Genomic DNA, 20,292 nt, shown 5'->3' with positions numbered 1-20,292 from the left:
CGCTCCATTCTTTCGTCATATGACAGTCCCACCATCCCGGGAATTAACTTCGTGAACCTATGCTGCTCTCCCTCAATAGCAAGAATATCCTTCCTCAAATTAGGAGACCAAAGCTGCACACAATACTCTAGGTCTGGTCTCACCAGGGCCCTGTACAACTGCAGAAGGACCTCTTTGCTCCCCCTTTTCCTAACCTGACATCATTCTGATAATAATCTGCCTCTCCAAAAAGTATGAATTATTGTTAGATGTTTTTCTTTGGTGTCCAGTGACACCTCTGGTATCCCCCCCCCCACACACACACACCCCTGAAGAGCTATTTTCACGTTTGATGTTGGACGAAAAGTATTGAATATCAGATTGCCTGAACTTTTACTAAATACACAATGTAGTCGGATTTTTACCCTTAAGTTAAACGCAAAGTGCTGGAAAAAAAGGATAGGTGACATTTTGGATCGGGACTCTTCTTCAGATCCTTTCTCCAGAGATGCTGCCTGATCCGTTGCGTTACTGTAGCACTTTATGTTTATCCTTGGTATAAACCAGCATCTGCGATTGTTTGTATCTACTAATTTTACCCTTGTTACTATCACTTTCATTAAATATCCTCAAGAGATAATGCTGAAATTTCCATATGCATTACGGTCAAATGTACCAAAAAAGTATAAGGATATCAGAAACCGAAACAAAAGCAGCCCTTTCAGTCTGCTATGAAATTTAATAAAATCATGACTGATCCTTCACATGATCCATTTTCTCTGTCTCGATCCCCTTAGTGTCCAAAGATCTGAACATCATCGTTTTAAATATATTCAACAGCTGAACTTCCAAAGCACTCTGGGATAGAGTTCAAAATATTTGCATTATCCTGAATGAAGAAATCTTTCATCACAATTTGAAGTGGGTGATCTTTTCAAACCAGACACAATTTACCCCTGGTTCAAAACGCTCCAGCCTAAGGAAATACTTATTCAACATCTATCCTGTCAAACCTAAACACTGCCTAGTGTGCTTCAATATGATTATCTATTCCAATACTCAATATTGCTCCATTTCCCCTATTATGACAATCCTGTCATCTCCATCATCAGTCCAGCAAATCTATGTCGCGATGGACCTTAGAGAAGTTACAAAGACCAAACCTGCAATTAGTGCTTCAAGCTAGCTCTCGCACCCTTGCTCTCTAAGTAACATCAGCAAGACATTCAATATTTTTCTCCAATCCTGTTGTAATAAAAACCAACTTGCCCTTATGCTTGCTTCCTTACTGCTGGCTGTATATCCACATTAGCTTGATGTATTTTGTCTGCGAGCCCACCAAGATACCACTGGGCATAAATATTTACTGATTTCAATTCATTTAAAATGTTGTAATTTTCTGGACTTGCTACCAAAATGAATAACTGTATGCTTCACATTGTATTCTACCTGGCATCTTCTTGCACATTCACTTAAATTGTCTGCATTTGCAGATTCTTTGCTAACTCCTCAAATGCCACCCTTTGTGGATAATTGGTTAACATGGATATATTTCTTTCTGTCATTGAATCTAGGTCATTGTTATTGATAGCTGAGGGTGCGTATGAGGCCTTTTACCATTCACTGTTACAGTCATAGAGTGCGGAAACAGGCTCTTTGGCCCAACTTGCCCACGTCAACCAACATGCCTCATCTGCACCAGTCCTTCCCACCTGCGTTTGGCCCATATCCCTCCAAAACTATCCCGTCCATGTACCTGTCCAAATGTTTCTTAAACATTCTGATTGTATCTGCCTCAACTATCTCCTCTGGCAGTTTGCTCCATATACCTTTCACTCTTTGTGTAAAATGAAAAGTTGCTCTTTGGGTTCCTATTAAATCTTTCCCACCTCACCTTAAACATACAGTATGTCCTCTGGTTCTTGATTCCCCTAATCTGAGTAAAATGCTCTGTACATTTACCTTATCTAATCCTCTCATTATCGTATACCTCTATAAGATCACCCCTTTTCCTCCTGCGCCCCAAGGAATAAAGTCCTTGCCTGCTTCTTTTGTAAATTAAAACCAAATACTTTAACACTCTTTACATAAACTAGATTACTATAGTGCATGTTGCCTATCACAATAAGGAAACAACATGGTCTAACAATCCTTCCATTGCAATCAGCTGCTGCCAGACAAGTTGAAAAGCTGCTACCCATTTATCTCGGATTGATGAAGATATCAGAACAGACTTAAATGCTCCCTTGCATTTCTCCCTGCAGCTCAGGCCCTGAATCTTGGCAACATCCTTATTAATCTCTCTGCACCCTTTCTAGCTTAACAACATCTTTCCAAAAACAGGGGACCAAAATTGAACACCATACTCAAATATGGCCTCTCCAATGTCCCGTGCAATTGTAACATGACCTCCCAACTTCTATACTCAATACCCTGACTGATGAAGGCCAATGTGCCAAAAGCCTCTCTAATTGTGACACCACTTTTAAGGATTTATGTACCTGCACTCCTAGATCCCTCTGCTCTGCAACACTCCCCAGATCCCTGTCATTCACTGTGTCGACCCTGCCCTGGTTATACTTCCCAAAATGCACATTTCTGGAAACTCCATTACCCATTCCTCAGCCCACCTGCCCAACCATTCAAGATCCTGCTGCAATTTTTGACAAACATCGTCGCTATCTCCAATTATCTATATAATACATTAAAATTATCTGCAACCTTTCCTAATCATGCTTTTTATGTTCTCATTCAAATAATTGATATAGATGACAAACAGCAATGGGCTCAACACCGAACACTGTGACGCACCACCTGTTACAGGCCTCTTGTCCGAAAAACAATCTTCCACCATCATCCTCTGCTTCCTTCTATGAAGCCAATTTTCTTTAATAATTATCAGTGGTCCAAGTACAAATGTGGACCAGTCCAGTGAGGAATTGTTGCTAATGTGCCTATTTATCATAAGGAAAATTGGGCAAAACACATATTAATTTTGACCCCATATGTGCCTCATGCCAAGATTTACATATATGTGCCTGCCTCTCGCTGTCATGGAGCTATGTTTGGTGACTATTCATATTTGAAATTGGAATAATGAGCTTCAAGCAGTTCATATAACTTTTTACCATGGATGGAAACTGCATTTCCAACACATGTTACCATCACTAGAAGCTCTGTGCTTAGAGTGTTAATTTGCAAAATCTACATCATCTACTTTACTCTCAGAAGAATATTTTGTTGTACACCAGTGATACATTTTCTTTTCCCACATGAGGCAGTTTCATAACCTATGAAGGATCACTGCCAAATCATTGTCAGTGTGTCATGAATTATGAGATGTTTTGTGCACTGGACCAATGCCTGCTCAGAATAGAGTCGTACTCTTTAGGTTTCAGCTAACGGAAATAAATATTTTCATTATTCTTTTTTATATTCTTTCTCTTTCTTCTGACTTCTCTCTCCTCTGCAGTTCAACTCTACTTTGTTCTTGTTTTATCCCTAGAATGTCCTTTGTTTTTCATTCCTCTACTAATCTTGTATATACCTACTTCTTTGGGTTTCTGTTGATAGATATCCAGCATATCATTATCTGGATTTTCTTTTCACAGATACTAACCGACCTCCTTTGTATTTCCATCATTCATTGTTTATGTATTATTTTGCTTTATTTAACTGTTTTCTCATTTTGTCATTTATCCAAATAAATTGGACTGATTTTGATCCCATGATGTTTCAATAATACACATAGTGCCATTCATTGCAGCCTGAAGAGGGATTTCAGTCCTTTAAATGTGCAGCTGGACTGCAGCCATAAGCCATATATATGTCTAACTGTGCCTCATTCAATTCATTTAAATGGAAATCAAAATTAAGTTACATTCACATGATCATAGTACATATTGTAACATTTCAAAGATAGCCAATTGAACACAGAAGGTTTGCAATGCCTTTTACTGCAAAGTACGATTTTAATTAGCAAGGTGAAGTACTCATGAGGGAAAGTATCTCTTTGATTAGTTAGTAATTCTGCACACATAAATATTGCCTTGTGTTAGCCAGGTTCTGAGTCCTGTAAATATATATTTTTAAGCTTGTTTAGCAAGTGAGCATTTAAGTCTGCTCGGATATCTCCATCAATCCGAGATAAACAGCTTTTCAGCTTGTTGTCTTGTAGCAGCTTATTGCAGTGGAGCGATTGTTAGTCCATGTTGTTTCCAAATTATGAGAGGCAACATGCACTTAAAGGTAATTTAATTTATGTAGAGTGTTAAAATATTTGGGAATAGACACAAAATACTGGAGTAACTCAGCAAGACAGGCAGCATCTCTGGAGAGAAGGAATTGGTGATGTTTCGAGGCCCGTTTGGACTCTGAAGTCAGTCTGAAGAAGGATCTTGACTCAAAACGTCACCCGTTCCTTCTCTCCAGAGATGCTGCCTGTCCTGCTGAGTTAATCCGACATTTTGTGTCTATCTTCGGTTTAAACCAGTATCTTCAGTTCCTTTCTACACGTTAAAATATTTTGTTTTAATTTACAAAAGAAGCAGTTGACTTGCAGCACTGATTATTGATATCTCCTGTTTTATTTGAGTGCTGCAATTGAGTGCAGGGGTCACAGTTTAAGAATCAGGGGTAGGCCAGGAAAAACTTTTTTACCGAGAGAGTTATGAATGTGTGGAATTCTCTGTCACAGAAGGCTGTGGAGGCCAATTCACTGGATATTTTCAAGAGAGAGTTAGATTTAGCTCTTAGGTCTAAGGGAATCAAGGAATATGGGGAAAAAGCCAGAACAGGGTACTGAATTTGGATGATCAGCCATGATCATATTGAATGGCGGTGCTGGCTTGAAGGGCCGAATGGCCTACTCCTGCATCTAAATTTATTTTCCATGTTTCTATGTTTCTACTGTAATCTGGAATCCAGCACTTGGAGACTGTACCTCTTGGGACAGTCAGCTCAACAGAAGTACAGCTGTCTTCACAATTTGCATTACGCTAATATGGCTCACAACCGCAGGCTATAGGTCAGTTAGACCGACCTGATCTGGAAGTGCCTGGTGATTAGTATGCTATGCACGCGTTGATTTCAAAAAGTTGATCTGTTTGTTTCGGTTCTTGGAGATTTTCCAATACTAGTAGTTATGGAGTGTTAAGTATATTGTTATGTGAAAATGATGAAATCAGTCAGTGACATGGCAATTTATTCCATTTCTAATTGAAGGCAGAGTGCTCTTGATATCAATGGCAATGTAGTTATCTTTTAACCACCATTCAAAGTAGTATAGCGAGACACCCAAATCTATCAAATAGCAATTCCATTGTGGGACTGCCTGTATTACCAACAATAAAATTCAAGAACGAAGCTTGTTACGAACTCCACAAGGACAATTAAGGATAAGTAATAATTAGCCTTATCATACATATAAAGAACAAAGTAAAATAAATATCAAGTGCCAGCACTACTCATTCTTGAAATGATTTTCTTAAAATGTAATATTACAGACAGAGCATAATTCTAGAATTTTCATTATACTTACCTTTTCATGCACCGATGCAATTTCCTCTCCAAAATTTAGGTGAACAACATCCAACAGTGTTGTTGATGAAGAAAAGACTCAATAAAAATCTGATTTTCCATTCCAACCTTTCAGGGATGATGTTCTTTCCAGCCAACTAGGTTCCAAGTTGAGATTTCCCCTACTTATCCTGAGCAGTTCACCCATAGGGGAGCCCAGATTAATCTAATCTCCAACAAGTTGTTGTGCTGGGAGAAATGTCATAGTTAGCCATAGAATTTTTGGTTGTAGTGAAAAGTTTGAAGTATTCTCCACCTGCTCTTTATCTTCTGAATTCACATTTACTCTACACATTGAACCTAAATAAATAATGCAATTCATTATTTGTCCGTTTTTCCCTTTCTTCTAAAAACTCTGGCAATAAACTTGATATTGGGTGTATTCTAAACATACCCATTTACTAATATCTCCAAACAAAAATCCAGCTACTTAATTGAATGTTAAAGACCACATGGAAACAAATATTTGCTAAACATTGACAATTTTGATAAATAATAAATAGGCATTTTCCAAAAAGATAAAATTTGGCATTGAAGTAATAGTGACGTAAACAGGAATCACTAGATTTCTAGCACAGGCAGCAATTGTGTGGAATAACCAAGATTAAACTTGTTTTTAAATTTTATTACATTTGAGGATACATGTATGACAATTGTTCTGTTGTTCTGGTTGATATCTGTTTAGAGGTTGTCAGTGTGGCTGTTGACAGTGCAAAACTGAGTAGGTCAGTTTGCAGATGTGTCTTGAAGTTGTTTGAACCCATGAAAGACACAGAGAAAAGTCTGCAGCAGATCCATGAATGCCTATGGCCCCAGGAGTGGTAAATTGAATCACACATATGGCCTATGTCCCTGCAAAGCTGAAGACATTTCCTTCACGCTCATTGTCATTATGCGGCGTTCGAAGGAATTGGGTCTACGCCTAGAAAAGAGGCCTATGGATGGGGGGGTGGAGATCTGGAGATTAGTAGGGGGGCATTGACAGTCTTTAGCTGGTAGTCTCTTGGCAAGCATTGCTGCAGGGATCATGAAGGCGGGTTGATTGTTGAGGGTGTAGTCAGAGGGAAGGGGTGGGATCATTAATTTTGCATTGGATTTGTATCAGTTTGGCAGATCAATCAATTCGTGGAGAGGTTGGCTGCTAATTTGTCAGCAGGGGTGGGGGTGGAATAGAAAAGAGAGCCTTGTAGGAACATTATTGAAAAGAGAATAAAAAGCAAAATATGCTTGTGTCTTTCATGGGTCCAAATATACTGGAATTGCTCAACAGATCAGGCAGCTTCTTTGGAATGAGACACACTTTTCAGGCCAAAGGCTCTTTAATTAGTGATACAGATGTGTGAAGAATTTGTCCAAAATAACTCAAAATTAGCTCATTTATTCAGCCAGAGTGAAGAAATTGTTGAGCTTACATCCCTCAAATCTGAGTTCTGTATTTGACCTGGTTGGATCTGCATTATTGCATTATGGATTTATTCAAATAAATATTTTCAAGAGAACCTATTTTTTTGTTCTTTTTCTTTTTTGCAATATATAAGAAAATAAGATTGGGCCACTAAAAAAAGTGACCAATATTTCTAGGAAAAGGATAAACAAAATATAATAAATGGGAATCTAAAGCATTCACAATCACATCATGCTGGAGTAACAGCAACAACACCATTGAATCTAATACATTGCTATGTAAATCACCTGTTCAAAACATTTCAAAAATGTGCTTAAGATTACAAATAATGCACAAAAGACCTTGGGCCAATTGCAGGGTTACATGGCCTAAAGTGGTCCTGGGCTTAATTTACAATGATTTCACTGTCTCCTACCCAAACCCAGCAGAGTTGAAGGGAAGAAGGCTTGGGATGGATTGAAGCTATAAAAATGGTGGGTTGTGGGAAGTATCCCAAATCAAATGAAGCATGTTTTCATGTAGAGCCCACAGGCCCACTGCAGCAATTCTACTTCCCCGGTACATAAGGCAACTTTTCAAAAATGTGATCCTTGGCTGAGTTTCTTATGGCATATTGTTCGTGGCCTGTGGTAAGTTAGTATTGATGTAAAAATTATTGCTGGGATCTAAATGTTGTCATCAGATGACAACAATGTAGCCTCCACGGTGCAAGAATTTTGAACTAGAATGGTAACAGAAGGAGAAGTGAGGGGCAAGGGAGGGAATTTCAGCAGCTTCTGCCACCTGTCACTTAAACTCACCTGTCCATAGTGACTAATGTAGTTATTATTGTTAATAAATTTGCAGATGACACCAAAATTGGCAGTATAGTAGGCAGTGTTGAAGGACATTGAGGTTATGACAAAGGCACGGCGTGTTTGAAGGCTCTGGGCCTGTACTCGCTGGAGTTTAGATGAGGGAGGATCTAATTGAAAGCTACCAAATAACGATAGCTACCCAATCCTTCATTGTTTTCTCTTTTAATTATTTGCTGCTAGCATAGTTTACTGTTTTTTGTATTCTTTGCTAGTTTAATTATAAGCTTAACGTAATGTAGCTTTCTTTTTTATCATCTTTTCTAATCGTTTCATATTCTAACTTTGCATCATGAATCATTAAAATTCTTCTCTGTTAACTCATAAATAAAATCAGTCTAAACTGGATTCACATAGCTGGAAAGCTCTGGATTTGTTTTCAAATAACTTGAGAACTTTGTTTTCAGGTAACTTGGAAGTTTACTTTTAAATTTAGTGACGACAAATTTATATTTCTGGACATTGATCCACAAAGTGATGTATAGCTTTCCAATTATGATCTAACAGTTGCAGGAAAGTCCACCGTTCTTCTTGGCGAAGTGGATAGAACATGTCTCGGTAATGTTGGTGTTATTTTAGAAATGACACATGAAGCAGGACAATAGACAATAGACAATAGGTGCAGGAGTAGGCCATTCAGCCCTTCGAGCCAGCACCGCCATTCAATGCGATCATGGCTGATCACTCTCAATCAGTACCCCGTTCCTGCCTTCTCCCCATACCCCCTCACTCCGCTATCCTTAAGAGCTCTATCCAGCTCTCTCTTGAAAGCATCCAACGAACTGGCCTCCACTGCCTTCTGAGGCAGAGAATTCCACACCTTCACCACTCTCTGACTGAAAAAGTTCTTCCTCATCTCCGTTCTAAATGGCCTACCCCTTATTCTTAAACTGTGGCCCCTTGTTCTGGACTCCCCCAACATTGGGAACATGTTTCCTGCCTCTAATGTGTCCAATCCCCTAATTATCTTATATGTTTCAATAAGATCCCCCCTCATCCTTCTAAATTCCAGTGTATACAAGCCTAATTGCTCCAGCCTTTCAACATACGACAGTCCCGCCATTCCGGGAATTAACCTAGTGAACCTACGCTCCACGCCCTCAACAGCAAGAATATCCTTCCTCAAATTTGGAGACCAAAACTGCACACAGTACTCCAGGTGCAGTCTCACCAGGGCCCGGTACAACTGTAGAAGGACCTCTTTGCTCCTATACTCAACTCCTCTTGTTACGAAGGCCAACATTCCATTGGCTTTCTTCACTGCCTGCTGTACCTGCATGCTTCCTTTCAGTGACTGATGCACTAGGACACCCAGATCTCGTTGAACATCCCGTCTTCCTAACTTGACACCATTCAGACAACAATCTGCCTTTCTATTCTTACTTCCAAAGTGAATAACCTCACACTTATCCACATTAAACTGCATCTGCCATGTATCCGCCCACTCACACAACCTGTCCAAGTCACCCTGCAGCCTTATTGCATCTTCCACATAATTCACACTACCCCCCAGCTTAGTATCATCTGCAAATTTGCTAATGGTACCTTTAATCCCTTCATCTAAGTCATCAATGTATATCGTAAATAGCTGGGGTCCCAGCACCGAACCTTGCGGTACTCCACTGGTCACTGCCTGCCATTCCGAAAGGGACCCATTTATCCCCACTCTTTGCTTTCTGTCTGTCAACCAATTTTCTATCCATGTCAGTACCCTACCCCCAATACCATGTGCTCTAATTTTGCCCACTAATCTCCTATGTAGGACATTGTTATTATTTATACACAAAAACACGAGAATGCGATTTGGCGTAGATGATACTTGGCAGAAGTCACATTCGCCTAAATAATCAACCAATTACTTCAGAAATGCAGTCAAATTCTGAGATTCATTCTAAACACCCTATTTGATAATAAAAGCTAAATACTGAAGATCTCCAAAATGTGAAATAAAAACAAAAATGCAGGAAATACTCAATAGGTCAAGCAAGATCTGTGGAATTAACATTTCGGCCCAATTATTTATCGAGCGACCTGGAAAAGTGTAGAAATGCAGCATATTTTGAACACTGAGTATCACAAAAAAAGAAGAAAGGGCAGAATAAGTCTCCTATTCTGTGGAAGACAGGAGAGATTGCATTTCAGGAGAGATGATGATTTAGTTTAAATCGAAGATAGACACAAAATGCTGGTAACTCAGCGGGACAGGTGGCATCTCTGAAGAGAAAGAATGGGGGACTTTTCGGGACAAAACTCTTCTTCAGTTTAGGCTTAGTTTAGTTTACAGATACAGCACAGAAACAGGCCCTTTGGCCCATCGAGTCCGCAACGACCAGCGTTCCCCACACATTAATAGTATCCTACACGCACCAGGGGCAATTTACATTTATACTAAGACCAAAAACCTTTAAACCTCTGCATCTTTGGAGTGTGGGAGGAAATCAAAGATCTCGGAGAAAACCATGCAGGTCACGTGGCGAACGTGCAAACTCCGTATAGATAGCACCCATAGTCAGGATTGAACCCGGGTCTCTGGCGGTGCAAAACACCAACTCTACCGCTGTGCCACTGTGCTGCCTCATCTGGCCAAAATATGTTAATGGTACAAAGCAAAGAATCAAATGGTGGGTCTCATGTAGTAAAATCATTGGTAAAAAATGTCTTAGAAAACTGGAGACTGTTGAGTGTAGAAATGTATAAAGATTCTGAACAAAAGACGAGGTGCTGTTCCTCATATTTGCATTGAATGTCTTTGGGATAGTAGGAGGATTATGTTGCAGTAGCATTGGAGTGTAAATTAAAATGATACCAAATGCTTGTGACTGCTCAGATGTTTGGAGCCATTTCTGCTGGAACATTTAGTCAAATAAAAGGGTAGCTGCTGTACATTTGGTAGCTTGGGAAAATGCTATGAGAAGGGAAGAGAAGGTGGAGATGAATGAGATGCGAACCACGGTGTTATTGGAGGAATGGTGAAAGACAAAGAACATGTTTGGAGATACCATTATGCTGGAGATACTGGGAATGATAGACATGGCACCTTGAATGTAGAAGGTGAAAGCAGGAGCAGTGAAAATCTAATGGACATAATCCCTGTTAAAGTAACAAACCAGTTGAAGTTATGTCCTTTGAGAAACTCTGCAATTGAGTGTGCAATTGTCAACACAGGTACAATGGAAACTGAGGGAAAGTTATCGAATTGTACAACAAGGCCCTTCACCCAGCCAGGTTGCAATGGAAGGATAAAAACATGCGATTTACTTAATAATGAGATGTCTGGTAACCGTTCTCATGTCAAGAAAGCAGGGTCACATGAAAACACGAGGCCTTGGACATGCAGCTGCAAGAACATAAAGTAATAAGATAAACTTGCTTGGCATGCAGTGCAATGAAAATCCTTTGTTTTCAATACTAAGGAGGATAGCTAGTTTTAAAATATAGCTAACTATCGTTTGTAGATTAGGAAAGAAGCACCAGCTTATTGATTACATAAATGCATGCTGCACTTGAGCTCATGGGACTTCTTCTCAGGCCCAATTCGCAAACGGTGCCAGGTACTACTAGTCACCACATGTACCTAAGGAGCCCCCAGTGAGCAGAAGGGCATGAGACCTGTTGTTTGATTGATCTTTTAATACATTGTTTTTATTTTACATTGTTGAGGTGTTCTTTCTTCATCATTGACTCGAAACCTCAAAACTCATTTGTAATATTAAATTGTGGCATATTCGGCAGGAAAAGTTGGACAAACTAGAATTATTATCTCTGGAGCATCGGCTGAGGGGAGACCTGATAGAAGTAGGTAAAGTTATGAGAGGCGTAGGTAGGGTAGATAAAACCTTTTCCTGAGGATGGAAATGTCAAACACCAGAGGCATAGCTGTAAGACGAGAGGACCAAAACTTAAAGGAGTTTTGTTTTATGTAAAGAGTGATGGCTATGTGAAACACGCTGCCTAGGCTGGTGGTGGAGGCAGATGTGATAGTGGCATTTCAGAATTTTTTAGATATGGAAAATGATGGACCACGTGCAGGCAGAGAAGATTAGTTTAACCGCAGACGTTTGGCTAGCACATTTTGGGCTGAAGGGCCCATACCTGTGCTGTACTGTTCTATACACATATTGTCCCAGGAAAAGAAAGTGATGGAGGTGGGAACTTGTGATTGTTTGATACCAAATTGTACCACATACCACATGAAAGAAATGCATTACTTGGCTGTGTGGTCTATTTATTTGATTAGGGTCCCACACAGTTCTCCCAGGTTAAACCAAGTGAGTGGAGTCAAAAGTGAATTTCTTCACTGTGAGAACATGTTGAGTCAAGAAATGGAGTGTGGTAGAAAGTGCGGACTAGTTGGCACTCCAGTCAAAGAGAAAGCAAAAGGCCCATGACATTCATGATTTGTGGACAAAAATGTATAGACCTTCCAAGTACATGATGGAAAGAAGATGGCTTGTGATTAGAAACTATTAAAATGATGAAGAGAATTGGAAGAAATACTGGCATAGAAAGAAGTGACTGGATGAAAGAAGAAAATATGGGAGTCAATATCTGATGAAATCAGTTCCATGAGTCAACAATGTGAAATTCACCGTGCAGTAAGTTAGGTTTACTTTAAAATCATGAGATTGCTCCATATCTCTTAACAGGTCAAAAGGTTGTAGGATTCGCAATCTCTTCTGAAAAAGAATGTGAATAACTGGTTCACCACTTACAGCTAAGTTGGGAGCTGGACCTCAGAAATTAAAAAACTAGCTGTGTGAAATTATTTATTTTTAATTCCTTTATCGCCATGTAGCACAAACGCTTACTAACTTCAAATCCTATCGTACGTTCGTTACTCTGAACCCAGGCATAAAGTCACCAGACTGGAGATAGGTGACGAACGAGAAACAGTTCCTTCTGGTGTTTGTTTTTAATCAACCTTTGCAGAAAGTAAGTTGCCAACAACAGTTTAAAACAGAATCAGGCTTGGCAGTTTGATCAGCATACTTGAAAGGTCTGGCAATTTGCACCGTAAAAGCTCACATGTTAAGAATGTCTATTTGGATGAGGCAGTGGAGAGTTTAAAATAATGTGAGACTGCACATAAATGGGGTTCAAAATATTCAAGACTGGCGGAGAGTTATGGGTGTGAATGGGTGATCAGTCATCAGCGTGGACTCAGTGGGCCTAATGGCTTGTTTCCAGTGCTTTATCTCTAAAAATAAACAGGGAAAAAAATGCTCTTTGAAAGATTTTTGTATGTACATCAAGAAAGTTGAATTATTGTGAAATAAGTAATCAATCTCTTTGTTTCTTTCTCAGATCAGCGAGCTGGTACTTGTTTTTCCAGCCTGGTTAATGGCCGTTGTGCTCAGGAATTAACCAGGCATTACACTAAGATGCAGTGCTGCTGTAATACTGGACGTTGTTGGGCCCTCGGTTCTGTTCCAGAGATGTGCCCCATCAGGGGTTCTGGTAAGAAGAAATGTGTGAATTCCAAAGTTATGCTGACAAGTTGGCAGGAAACAAGTTTTCATTAAGATCCATATAACATAAGACTCGGCAAGTTGATAGTAGACCAGCTAATTCTTTTAAGAACCACTACTGATAGTTCTTTAATCAGAGCACAGGTAAACAACCAGAATCTCCTTGACAGCATCGTCAGCTACTGCCTTCATGGTGCATGATTTTGGGATGTTTAAAACATAAATTTCAGAGCTCTGCACTCGTGAAAAGTGGGATGATTTGGAACAAGCCTCAATAACTGTCCAATCATGAGAATACTGATTGAAAGCAGAGCATATAAACTTTTCAACTGTAGCCTGAAGTACTAAGTTTGAAAAATACTGTGTTCCTCCTTTCACATCTGTTATAACCTTTTATTGCCATGGTGCAGTTCATTTGCATCACTGAGGTGCCAAAATGGGGAGGAAACCCCACTCAGGAATTCCAATAATTGTGATTACACTGACAGTCTTCAAAACAATGTCTAAATTGTCTTTAAGGTGAAACCAGCATTGGTCTCACAAAATGTTTCTCTATTAATGCGTCGGGGTGGCGTACATGGGACTGCTATGTTCTGGTGGCAACAATGCGTGATGGGGTAATTTTTCTGGTGCCTGCTTAAAACCATTCCTTTCTTTGTGTTCTGCTCCCTTCATTTTGAAGAGTGAGTTTTTGTCTAGGCAGGAGCGGTCTATGAGATCTCTTTATAGGTAAGCAGGGTTTGAAGAGTGACTGCAACTTTTTAAACCCCAGTAACAGTGAAATATAACATTTGTTTTTGGTGTGATACCACATTCACAAATTGCATTTTGCAAATAATGTTTTTCTAAAATGTAAGCTAACGCATTGCTCAACGGCCATTAAGTCATTGCACTGCTGTGAAGTATTACAAACTGCAGTATTCTGATAGTAGTGTTGTCAATTACTTTGCATTATAATCATAGTGAACCTCCCCCTCTTCCAATTACTTTTAGCTATTTGCACTTTGCACGAAGAACAGCAAACAAATGTGGTCCTCTTTTTAAGCTGAATATGTAATTTAAGAGGAATCTGAACTGATGAGGAAGCAGCAACAAAAAATATTCAAGGTTTTTCATGTGACCCACAATAGAATTGCTTTATTTGACAAAAGTAGAAAATATTTTCAAAGTTCAACAACTCAGAAGTGTGATTGGAATTGGCAATTCACAAATTCCATTATGCTGTTTGGCTATAGCATTTGGGACACCCACTGACTGTACTAACAAGTCATGTCATGTCCAGTACCCAAGTGTTCATTGTTTCCTTGATTAAGAAAATATATACCAGCAATGGAGACAGTCCAGAAGATATTCATTATTCTGATTTCTGGGATGAGGTGGGCTGTCATCTCACAATGAAAGAGGTTGGATCTGTATTCTTTGGGAACTCAAAGAATGAGGGAAGATATTATTGAAGCATGCAAGATACTAAGGGGGCATGAAAAGGTATCTGTTAAAATGTCTCTGTAACCTTAAACAAGTGTATGTACAGTAGTTATACGATATGGAGGCTTATCTTAAACCTGATATGTGTTGGAATTTCTTCCTGCAAAGAGTAGTGAATGTCTATAATTCTTTCTCTCAAGTTTGTGGAGGCACGATTACAAAGATTTAAGGGGAAGGTGGATAAGTGTTTGAAAGGTTAGGGAATTAAGAGTTATGTGGAACTGATGCAAAAGAGGAATGGACACCTGGGGCAAATTGGCTATTTCCTATATGATTGCTCCCCCCTTCCTGTAACTATGAAAGAGTTTCTTTAGTCTTAATTTTCCATTCCAGAAGTTTTGCTTTCAATGGAACATGTGCAGTTTCCAACACCTCCACAGTCAAAGAATCGTCTCACCCCTTCCCTTTGAGCAATTCAAAGTGACTATTTTCTCCATGAAACCCTAGTTCACCACACAATTATCCCTCAACTCCCACTCCCCTTTCCCAGAAGGAATTTTTATTTTATGTTATGCTATTCATAACCAAAAGGCATACCAACAGCTTCACAGCCAATGAGAATTATGTTGTAGGTATTGTTGTAAGTAGGCAACACAGCTGCCACTTTGTGCACACACTCCTGAAGAAAGCATTGTGATAATAAAAACAGAAAATGCTGCAAGCACTATGAAGGTCAGACTGCATCTGTGGTAATAAAAACAAAGTTAGTGTTTCAGGTTGAAGACCCTTTTCTCCAAACAGATACTGCCCAAGCTTGTTGGGTGCTTACAGCATTTTTGTTTTAGTTCAGTTTTTCTATATCTGCAGATTTCATTTTTGATTTTCAGCATTGTGATAATGGCTAAATTATCTACTGCAGTGGTGCAGGGAAAGATACGATTATTGGCCAGGAAATAGCAGTGAATTGCTGAGGTAGTGCCATAGCTAATTCGCATTTACCTGACGTACAAATGGGCCTTATCTTAACATCTTATGTGAAATAAAGAATTATAACTATTTGAGTATGAAAGTTACAAACGGATTAACCAATGTAATGCTAAGTACATTTCCTTTCAACACAGATGAATATCGTAGACTTTGCATTGAAGGTGTCCCAGTTCAGGGCATTCCACACTATGATCCAAATTACAGACCAGGCTTCCCTGATACGGCTGGCTTTCCTAGATTTGACTTTAATGGAGAAGGATATCCACCTGCTGTTCCTGTGACGCATCCTTCCATTGTTAATGGCGGCTCAGGTGGAAATGGTCATGGAAATGGGCGGCATAGACTGCCAGAGATCAGTAAGTTTTATTTTATGCCTTTCTATTTTATGCCTTTCTATTTTAACAACTCTTGTTAAGAACTGATAATATAAAGAGAGGGGAACAAAACCAATGTTTGCAGTACCGTAATTTACCAAGAAACATTCTGGTACCTTTATAAAGTTTACTGATTATTGCTATTCATATATGATGGCCACTTTGTACAGTGGTTTCAATCCACTTGCTTAGTGACTTCATGTCAATATGCTAAGGAAGATAACTTTTAAAGTATTGTGTGCTTTTGTGCGTGATTCTCTAAATTAATTGTCTTAAATTGTTGCCATGACTGCTGATACTAAATAAACATTTAAAAAAACATAATATCAAAAAAATTTGTAAATGGAAAACCACATACCTAAAGTTATAAGTATATATACCTAGAAATTTGATCACATATCATATTTTTTGATAAATGTTTTCTTGGTTGAATCCTGTCATTCTTCAAGTGTATAGGAAGAAATTGCAGATGCTGATTTAAACTGAAGATAGACACAAAAAGCTGGAGTAATTCAGCGGGACAGGCAACATCTCTGGAGAGAAGGAATGGGTGACGTTTTGGATCAAGACCCTTCAGACTTCAGAATGGGTGACCCGAAACGTCACCCATTCCTTCTCTCCAGAGATGCTGCCTATCCCGCTGAGTTGCTCCAGCTTTTTGTGTCATTCCTCAAGTGTATGTTCTTTTCAAAACCCCTCCACAATGCCCCTCACTTCCATGATCCCATCCAATTTAATGTTGCTCTTCGGTTGTGTCTCACAATCAGATCAGTCCTTGATCTCCCATCCTTAATCTCATCTTAAAAAACACATCTGTATGCCTGATTGCAGCAAACTCCCTGAATTTCAATCCCTTCAGCCCCAAAAGCTGGTTTCAAAGTCTTGGACATTATCACTGCCAGTGGTGTTGGACTGATCACATCACAACTCCAATTTTCATCTACTCATCAACCTCCCATATCAAAATGACTGCACCAATGTGCGACTGGTACTGGTGAATAACTGATTCTAATATGATTATATGAGGAGGCAGCAGGAGAACAACCAAAGTAGTTGTTGGCCCAACAAACCTGTGCATTCCGGCATACCATCTGGGAACAATAGAATTTCTAGATGGGCATTTCTGCTAGCTGGACGTTTTTTATGTCGAAGTTCAAATGATATATTATGTAAAGCTATGATTTATCTTACCAAATATGTATTGAAACATACATGTTTGCGATGGAATCAGAATGCTGGGAAATGGAACGATAGCGGCACAGTGGCGCAGCGGCAGTGTTGCTGCCTTACAGCACCAGAGACCCGGGTTCGATCCTGACTATGGATGCTGTCTGTACGGAGTTTGTACTTTCTTGCTGTGACCGTGTGGGTTTTCCCCAGGTGGTCCAGTTTCCTCCAGTTTCCTCCCTACAAACTCGTACAGATTTGTAGGTTAATTGACTTTGGTAAAAATTATAAATTGTCCCTAGTATGTAGGCTAGCGTTAGTGTACTTGGTGATCACTGATCGGGTGGACTTGGTGGGCCGAAAGACCTTCTTCAGCACTGTATCTCTAAAGTCTAAAGATAGAAAACTAACAAGTTTGTTGTAAAAGTTAAAATTAAACTTATGAATAAAGGTAGTATATTTAAAGGTTTAAAATGGAAATAGCTGTGAGCAGTTTGATAATGACTAGGCTGCAACAATAGGACTCAAAAAACCTGTTACCTTGATGTTCCCACGAGAAAACAGGAATAAAAGTCAGTTTATCAAGCACTTTTCTTCCAGATCTTACGTAATTACCATTGTTGAACTCTCTTTGGTCCATTTAATTTTTGAGATAGTTCCAACTTCCTCTTGGCTAGCACGTGATGTGAAATATCTCCTTATGTCCTCCACAAAGCAATGATTGGAAAACTGCCGGGCAAAATCCAATCTGCTTTGGAATCTGTGTTGAGGCTGAGAAGTGCTTTATTTATGTGTTACGATGGGAATTTGTTCCAGGTACTTTTACCATTAATCAAACAAAACTGGACATCTGTAAGCACTTCATCAATCTCTGCAAGAATGGACGGTGTATTCCCACACCCACCGGTCATCGCTGTGAATGTAACATGGGCTTTAAGCAAGATGTACCTGGAGAATGTGTTGGTAAGATTTAATAATGTATTTAAAATAGCTTTCTAAATGATTGTCATTTTACCTGTTCAGATGAGTTTGTAATAACATAACATAACAAAACTTTATTGTCATTCGGTATAAATACCGAACGAAATTTCAGCAGTCACAAGACACAGCAAAAAAGAAAAGAACACAGGACACACGACCCCAACACAAACATCCATCACAGTGACTCCAAACACCCCCTCACTGTGATGGAGGCAACAAAACTTCCACTCTCTTCCCCCCGCACCCACGGACAGGCAGCTCGACCCCTACCGAGGCAAACGACACGCACAGCCCCCGCGGCCGAGCCGCACCGGGCACCGAAACGTCCCGCGGCCGAGCCGCGCTGGCGATGTTAAGTCTGTTATAATCAGTATAAAAGGACACATTGTACAAAAGGACAAAGCTTTAAACCACTCTCTGTCGGTACTCTAGCCTATCTTCCTCACAGATAGGAGATAGCATGCTTTAATTTTAAATTCCTCCATGCACTGTGGCTTTCCAATTACTGTGCAATGATGCAAATTAGGTTAGTATGCTTCAATTTCCTGTAATAAGTAACACAGGAGTAAAGGCCATGGATTGTTTCCCCTCCCATATCCTTCAATCTATATCGGTAATTCTTGTTACTTACTTGTTCTCAGTGCTCAGCTGATTTTTTTCCAGTGAAGCAGGTACTTGGGGCTTGAAAATCTGTAGTCATAGATCAAATGATACAGATCTGTAACTATCATATTAAAAAATATATTTGTTTCTATGAAGTTATGAATGTAAATATTGTGTTAAAATTTAAATTATAATTAAGGCACCAGATGTTACTGCAATATAAATTTGTGACCACCTTACTGATAGAAGAATCGTTCTCCCTGTGGATTCTTTTATATCTCCCAACCCATGTCATCCAGCCCCTACCGGTCTTATAGATACAGGCCATCTTCGTGTAATGACACGGGGATGTTCATCAGTCTATTTTATCCATAAGTCAGAAAATGCACAAAAATCATTTGATGTGTCAACCAGACCTTCGTAATATTATAATGAATAACATCAAAAACATAAGAAAATAACAATGACTAAATGTGGAAAGATAAGAGAAACTAGTTCTGCAATTTGTAGGAACGAATGTATGTACATACGTTAGACTTTTGAATTTACCTATATTGTGGGAGCTACTTCGTATGTATGGATGTCCTTAAGTTGGGCATTCACAACTTGGAGCTGGCCTGTACCATCATACTGGCAAAGTTAACTGTCCATGGACAGGGAGCTCAAATATGCATTAGACCCATTGAATATATAAACAAGGGGTCCATTGCCAATTGTCAGGTCTGCACTATTCAGGATTCCCAAGCTTATCATTGCATTTTTGTCGATAGGCAAGCTTTTCTATAAAAACAAAGAACAAACAGCTGTGGAGCAACATGAGCAGACATTTTCAAATGTCTCTACTGTTACCAACCTTATTGCATTTTGAGGTGAAATACACCAGCTCCTGATGGAGGAGCATCAGGTTCAAGCACTTCAAAACAAAAAACCTGCCAAAGACGACAGGGCGCACTGCTGGTTCTGTCACAGAGTTCCCACTGTTTATCTGCCAAGATTAGAATATGAACCATATTTACACAATGCAATTGATCGTAAAATGCTCGAGTATCAAACTTTCCCAACTGCTTCACCAGGTCTGATCGTAAATCTTACAGAATGACTAACAGAAAGGCAGGACCTGGATTGAGTTTCCCCAAGTTAGTTTGGAAAATGTTGCTTGTTCTTGCAAGATTTGGAATCTCAACCCAAACCTTGTTGAACTTGGAATTGGAAACAAGCTGCGACATTCTCAACATTGACGTAAAGCACTCTTTTTACCTTCTGAGAGAAAAGATGTTCACTTATCTCTGAATAAATAGAGCAATCCCTTATTTTTACATAGTGACACCTACTTCTAGATTCTCTCACATGAAAATATCCTTTACATATCCTTCCTGTCATGATCCTTCAGGATAGTTTGTTTCAATCAAATTCCCCATCTCTCTTCTTAATCCCAGCGTCTACAAGCCTCATCTGTGACTCTTCATGTCTGA

At 39.4% G+C, this 20,292-nt stretch overlaps 1 protein-coding gene across 1 annotated transcript in view; it reads left to right on the top strand.

Annotated features, from left to right (window-relative positions):
* The window catches only part of LOC144592393 (fibrillin-2-like), a 259,796-nt gene that overhangs the window by 102,719 nt on the left and 136,785 nt on the right, over positions 1-20,292 (top strand). The window contains exons 9-11 of the mRNA XM_078396959.1: positions 13,120-13,272; positions 15,830-16,051; positions 18,053-18,199. Of these exons, the coding sequence (XP_078253085.1) occupies positions 13,120-13,272; positions 15,830-16,051; positions 18,053-18,199 (522 nt within the window). The remainder of the gene's footprint in view (positions 1-13,119; positions 13,273-15,829; positions 16,052-18,052; positions 18,200-20,292) is intronic.

This window comes from Rhinoraja longicauda, chromosome 3 (assembly GCF_053455715.1).
Source record: "Rhinoraja longicauda isolate Sanriku21f chromosome 3, sRhiLon1.1, whole genome shotgun sequence".
Lineage (NCBI taxonomy): Eukaryota > Metazoa > Chordata > Chondrichthyes > Rajiformes > Arhynchobatidae > Rhinoraja > Rhinoraja longicauda.
Note: the sequence above shows the minus strand (reverse complement) of the source record. Positions and strands in the feature narration are given on the sequence as shown.